Consider the following 7,673-nt stretch of genomic DNA (forward strand, 5'->3'; position numbering starts at 1 on the left):
CGGTTGGCTTACATCAGAGTAAAGGGTTAAACTTCTGTAGTGTGGCAGTGAAAGGGTTAAGCACAATCCAGTCATTTGAGCGTGTGAGACGTCTCACTTGTTAACACAAGTGATGCAATGTATCCCCCTTTTTAAAGGGAAATTCCACCGCAAAGCAACATTAATTGCATTAAAAGCAACATTAATATCTTTATATTCAGAGTTAATTATATTGTTTACATTGTTTATTTTTTCTCCAATTTTGTAATATTCAGATCAAATTTGATTGCCTATATTTATGTCTTTCTACTATTACCCTGCCCATACCTGTACCCCCCCCCCCATGCTGCAGTGATGCCCGAATTTCTCCAAGGGGATCAATAAAGGAATATCTTATATTATCTTATCTTAAACTAATTTACCAGATTGAGGCATAACGATTCATTCTCTCTGCTAAGAAACATCGGCAGTGGAAGGTGCTGATTTTGTGCACCTACACATCATGATGCGTCGCTCCACCTTCACTCAATCTCTCAAAAACTACAATAGGCAGATCATTGAAATTTCCTGATGCCTCCTCGATCGTTTCTTGATCAGCTTCCCACTCTCCCTCTCGCCATGGTAACGGAGTAACCAGGAGTAAACGCTCCTCCTTGTGTGTGTGTCCTTTGTGAAGCCGGAAGATGGAGCATGTGCAGTAGTTTAGTCATTCAGCTGCATCTCTGGCCTGATGATATGTGACGATATGAACTCTAACAATCCCTAAGAATTTAGATTCTCCCCTCTATTGCAGAATTTAAGACCTTGATCACTAGCTCCAGCAGTCTCCTGTTTTAGTGTTTGTTCCGCTTGCTAGCAATGCTAGTCAATGGGATATGAAACCATTACTTTAAAGATTTGATAAAAGTCCTTTCAGACGGGGGCTATTACTAATTTCTGCGTTTCAGTTTTGAAAGTACAGTACACAGAACGGCTTGTGATTGATTTCCCACCACTTCTCAGCGATACTAAGGAGGGCGGAGGCTTCGACTGTGACTGCGTCGTGGAGTCCATCACCGTCCTGGGAGTGAAGAGCAAGCCGTCCGCTGTGACCGTACACGTCTCGGGTGAGTAGCCCTGGCACCCCCAGAGCCAACATATATTCACATCTATAATATAATATTTAATACATAATACATTTAGAATAAAACATTTAGAATACATTTGTATTAGGGATGCTCGATATTGGCTTTTTTACCGATACCAATATTGTCCAACTCTTAATTTCCAATACCGATATCAACCGATATCAACCGATACCGATATATGCAGGGTTTCCCCCCCCCCAAAACATTTTATAATTTCAGGTAATTAACATTACATATCTCTTGTTGTGGAATTAACACAACATTATGCATACTTTTGACAATAAATAAAATCAGAATTTGTTCTTACTTGCTTGCCTGGGTAAATAAAGGTTATAGAAATGTAAAAAAAAAAAAAAAAAACGTTATTTTTTTGAAAACCGATACCGATATTTTCAGATATCACATTTTAATGCCGATATCGGCCGATAATATCGGTAGGCCGATAATATCGAACATCCCTAATTTGTATACATATTTATAATATATATAATATTGCAGTTGAGCGTTGTCTGCATCTAGCTTTGTAACCACACTTGTGACCGTTTTCGGCTTGCCATCGCCCCGACTGCTTTGTTGTTGAATCAAGTCAAATTCTAGGTAAGCGTGTATTGTGGCGTGAACTTTGACGTGAACGTGCAGCACACATTCTTCTTTTTATTTTTTTGCATTACCGAAATGTGGCACTGGTGGATCTCACGTGAATCGGTACTCGGTAGTACCGACATGATTCGGTGGATACCCTTAAAAGTACCGGATTTGGTACCCATCCCTAATTATATTACATAATACATTTATAATACATACATACATTTAGAATACATTTGTATACATATGGATTATAAAATACACAATACATTTAGAATACATACATTTAGAATACATTCGTATACATATACATAATGGATTATAATACATAATACATTTAGAATACATACATTTAGAATACATTTGTATACATTGTACATATAATACATAATACATTTAAAATACATTTGGTATACATATGTATTATAATACATATTACATTTATAAGACATCACATGTACTGTAATATGGCTGTTGTTCACACGTATCATCAGAGAATTAAAATGGAAAGATTGTGAGTGTGTCTCATGCGTATCACATGTAACAAGCTCACATGTAACAAGCACACGTTCACATATATCACATGTAACAAGCACACCTTCACATGTATCACATATATCACATGTAACAAGCACACCTTCACATGTATCACATATATCACATGTAACAAGCACACGTTCACATGTATCACATATATCACATGTAACAAGCACACGTTCACGTATATCACATGTAACAAGCACACGTTCACATGTATCACATGTAACAAGCACACGTTCACATGTATCACATATATCACATGTAACAAGCACACGTTCACATATATCACATGTAACAAGCACACGTTCACATATATCACATGTAACAAGCACACGTTCACATATATCACATGTAACAAGCACACGTTCACATGTATCACATATATCACATGTAACAAGCACACGTTCACATGTATCACATATATCACATGTAACAAGCACACGTTCACATGTATCACATATATCACATGTAACAAGCACACGTTCACATGTATCACATATATCACATGTAACAAGCACACGTTCACATATATCACATGTAACAAGCACACGTTCACATATATCACATGTAACAAGCACACGTTCACATATATCACATGTAACAAGCACACGTTCACATATATCACATGTAACAAGCACACGTTCACATATATCACATGTAACAAGCACACGTTCACATATATCACATGTAACAAGCACACGTTCACATGTATCACATATATCACATGTAACAAGCACACGTTCACATTATTGTCCCAGCTGATGGGACAATAAAGTGACTCTTGACATATATCACATGTCACAAGCACACATTCACATGTATCACATGTCACAAGCACACATTCACATGTATCACATGTATCACATGTAACAAGCACACGTTCACGTATATCACATGTAACAAGCACACGTTCACGTATATCACATGTAACAAGCACACGTTCACGTATATCACATGTAACAAGCACACGTTCACATATATCACATGTAACAAGCACACGTTCACATATATCACATGTAACAAGCACACGTTCACATATATCACATGTAACAAGCACACATGTAACAAGCACACGTTCACATATATCACATGTAACAAGCACACCTTCACATGTATCACATGTAACAAGCACACGTTCACGTATATCACATGTAACACATGTAACAAGCACACATTCACATGTATCGTAGCAATATGTAGTTGTCAAATAAGTGTTAAATAGCTCTACATTCTGACAGCCATATAGTCTGGTTAGTAACACGAGTCCCCGAGTCCCTCAGCTCTGCACGGTCTGCAGTAAACAGAAAATGCATTTTCTGGTATCCCTTCCCACTTTATCCAATCAGGAGAGAGAACCCTACATATTTGTACTTATTTCAATAAATCTTGCCAAGACAGATTTTCTTACTGCACTGGCAGATCATTTTACTTGTTTCAAGCACATATTTGCTTAAAACTCTTAAAACTCATATTTGCTTAAAAAACTATTTTTTTGTTATTTTTGTTAGACCATTGTGTGCATTGTGTTGAGACCATTCTCTCTCTGAGAGACCCACGTTACTGCCCAAACACTCTATATCAGTGATGGCTGTCAGAATGTGTAGAGCTATTAACAAACTAAATACCACGTACAGCTAAATGAAAATCATGAAAATTGGAGTTAGATGTTTTTCTTTACATGATAGCAGTGATGTGTAAAGAATGAAAGAGAAGTCACCTATTCTCGGTCCTTGCCCCACAATGGTGGAACGAACTTCCCACCACAGTTAGTACAGCCGAAAACCCGTCCAATCTTTCGCCGTCGACTAAAGACGCACTTCTTCAATCATTATCTGAAATTTATAAAAAATTAAATAAAAATGAAACTCTAACCCTAACTAACCTTACTGTCATGCACTTGTCCTAATATACTAACCTACACTGTAGCACTCAACACTTTGATGAACATAGATAGAGTTGTACCCTTCCTGCTGTCTTGTTGTACAAAACTTGTAAGTTGCTTTGGATAAAAGCGTCAGCTAATGTAAATGTAAATGATATGGTACTATAAAGAGCAATACAAAAAATGTAAGAACACAAATTGTATATAGATCATCAGCATTCCAAACCCTCAACTACATTCTCTTCCGTCGCCAGGCGCTGAGGCCAGTGCGGCTGGGATCGAGTACGACGAGGCTCTCCACAAGCTGACCGTGTCGAGCCTGAAGCTTCAAGTGACAGAAGACTGGGAGATTCACATAGATTAGAATCCATGTTTCCGGATTTATCATTCATGTGAGGAAAAATGTAAAACTTACATTGAATGTTTCAGATGAAGGACCTTAGGGCTGCTTGATTATGGCAAAAATCATAATCACGATTATTTGTTATTGAAATTGACAATTATTAAACACGATTACTCATTGATTTGAGATTATCATATAATGACAACTGAATTTGTTTTACCTTTCTTCTCGACCAAAGGCTGCCTTTCTGTCGTCCAAAGATGTTTCAAAATACTCGCCGTGGCTCCTTCTCCCTCTCAACACAAGATGTTTGGGCTTGAGGGGGGGGAGCGGAGCACACCGCTGTAAAGGAAGGGTGTGCTGCATTTATAACACAAGACAAAATGAGAGCGACACAGCATGTGGCACAATAATTGTTTTATCTGGATTATCTTGTTTTCATGATCGTGGAAAGCCAAAATAAAATGTCTAGTTCAAGTGAAATTGAAACTCGATTAATCGACCAGCCCTAATATATTTGATTTAAATTCAAACCTTTATTTAAACTCGAAAGGCAACCGAGGTTTCCCTTGTTTACAGTCACGTCGAGTTTACATACGGAAATAAGCATAAAAGCATATAAAATCACACAGCAAATAAAATCATAACAATAAGACAACAAGACATTACATTTACATTTACATTTAGTCATTTAGCTGACGCTTTTATCCAAAGCGACTTACAAGTTCTGTACGACAAGCCATCAGGAAGGGCACAACTCTATCAGCTGAGTAACAATGTTCATCAAAGTGTTGAGTGCTACAGTGTAGGTTAGTTTACGAGGCAAAAGCAAGGATAACAAATCAATTAAAACACGTACAACTTGATCGACAAAGGTTGGAGATCAAGGTTTTAAACTCTGCAACAGAGGGGAGAATCTCAATCTCCATGAGCTAGGGTTCAGCGCCAGAGGTCGCTATGGCCGCTGTGTGCCAGCGCGTTGTTCAATGGGGATAAGTTCCGGTGTTTGCAGTGCTAAAACTATATTAAATATTATAGCTATGGATCTAATAACATCGTCGATTGTCAGTGAGGTTCTTCCGGTCAACATGCAAAAAACAGATAATTTTTTCATCCATACATTTCCGTTTTATACCGTGGTGAATATGAGTATAGTTTTAGAGTGATCCTGTGTAATCCCGGGAAACAACGCGAAACAGCGTTTACTGCATTTCATTATAAATCGTGCCATTTCTCGCCTGGATCAATAATCAATCTGAAATCAACGCTAGATTATCGGTATTATGTTTCATCATGCATGCATGAAAGGGGGGGGGGGGTTGGTGGCTTCGATCGCCACCAACGGCATACATTACACACACACGCTGCGATCGTGGGGAAAAGATTATCGGATCAACACAAGATTGATAACATATAGTCCTTACCTTGTCTATGATGTACTGCAAAAAGAATAATCCAATTATCTGATCGCCATTCCAAATACTGATCGCGATCGTGTGTCCAACGTTATCCAGCATTGCACATGAACGGGGTCCCCCCACGCCACAGCTCGGCCCAGAAAACAAACCACATCATTTCAAATGGAGTGCAATAGCGGCCGCAAGGCGTTAGGTGGCTGTATTGGCTGTTTGCGATCTCAGAGCCATTCCCAATGATAACATCAGGCTGGATGGATTTATTATGAATGGATATAGCCAATAAAAGAAATAATGATTAAAACCCGACTTTTCTCGGGTTTGGCGCTCAAGCGATGGCGAGTTAACCCGACTTATCCCGGGTCTGGCGCTGAATGTGTTAAGGACCAGCCAGTCACTAGAACAGGTTCCATAGGTTCCAAAATTCCATTCCAATAATGATGTAGTATAAGGAGGTAGCTGATAGTACCAATAAGGGCCTTTAACCCTTCCACTACCACACTACAGACGGTTAACCCTTTCACTACCACACTACAGACGGTTAACCGTTAAGAGAGTTCCATCCATTCATAGAGATGAGAGCTTGTGTTCTCTCAGGTGACGTATAACATTCATGCCGCCGGCCGTATGGAAAGACTATAAGTACTATTCCATCCCACCGGTGTCGCAGGCGTCTTGGTAGGCAAATTACTGGTGATTTGTAATAGAGCAACAGGTTATCATCAGTACAAATGACAACCACGACCAACGAGCTGTGTGGGCGGCGTCGTATGAAGACGATACGGTAATTACGTTTGGCTGTTTCAAAGATAATTCAGAATAGACTCGCTGTTTGTCTGAAGGCACTGTTTTACCTCTGTTGTACCTCTGTTGTACCTCTGTTGTACCTCTGTTGTACCTCTGTTGTACCTCTGTTGTACCTCTGTTGTACCTCTGTTGTACCTCTGTTGTACCTCTGTTGTACCTCTGTTGTACCTCTGTTGTACCTCTGTTGTACCTCTGTTGTACCTCTGTTGTACCTCCGTTGTACCTCTGTTGTACCTCTGTTGTACCTCTGTTTTACCTCTGTTGTACCTCTGTTGTACCTCTGTTGTACCTCTGTTGTACCTCTGTTGTACCTCTGTTGTACCTCTGTTGTACCTCTGTTGTACCTCTGTTTTACCTCCGTTGTACCTCTGTTGTACCTCTGTTGTACCTCTGTTGTACCTCTGTTGTACCTCTGTTGTACCTCTGTTGTACCTCTGTTGTACCTCTGTTGTACCTCTGTTGTACCTCTGTTGTACCTCTGTTGTACCTCTGTTGTACCTCTGTTGTACCTCTGTTGTACCTCCGTTGTACCTCTGTTGTACCTCTGTTGTACCTCTGTTGTACCTCTGTTGTACCTCCGTTGTACCTCTGTTGTACCTCTGTTGTACCTCTGTTGTACCTCCGTTGTACCTCTGTTGTACCTCTGTTGTACCTCTGTTGTACCTCCGTTGTACCTCTGTTGTACCTCTGTTGTACCTCTGTTGTACCTCTGTTGTACCTCTGTTGTACCTCTGTTGTACCTCTGTTGTACCTCTGTTGTACCTCTGTTGTACCTCCGTCGTACCTCTGTTGTACCTCTGTTGTACCTCTGTCGTACCTCTGTTGTACCTCTGTTGTACCTCTGTTGTACCTCTGTTGTACCTCTGTTGTACCTCTGTTGTACCTCTGTCGTACCTCTGTTGTACCTCTGTTGTACCTCTGTTGTACCTCTGTTGTACCTCTGTTGTACCTCTGTCGTACCTCTGTTGTACCTCTGTTGTACCTCTGTTGTACCT

At 39.8% G+C, this 7,673-nt stretch overlaps 1 protein-coding gene across 1 annotated transcript in view; it reads left to right on the top strand.

Moving 5' to 3' along the window:
- ganc (glucosidase, alpha; neutral C) overlaps positions 1–4,555 on the top strand; it is a 35,438-nt gene extending 30,883 nt beyond the window's left edge. The window contains exons 24-25 of the mRNA XM_084310428.1: positions 982–1,085; positions 4,368–4,555. Coding sequence (XP_084166554.1) covers positions 982–1,085; positions 4,368–4,477 — 214 coding nt within the window. The 3' untranslated portion in view covers positions 4,478–4,555. The remainder of the gene's footprint in view (positions 1–981; positions 1,086–4,367) is intronic.
- The last annotated feature ends 3,118 nt before the right edge of the window (positions 4,556–7,673 follow it).

Source organism: Notolepis coatsorum (assembly GCF_963971535.1).
Source record: "Notolepis coatsorum genome assembly, chromosome: 3".
Taxonomy (NCBI): domain Eukaryota; kingdom Metazoa; phylum Chordata; class Actinopteri; order Aulopiformes; family Paralepididae; genus Notolepis; species Notolepis coatsorum.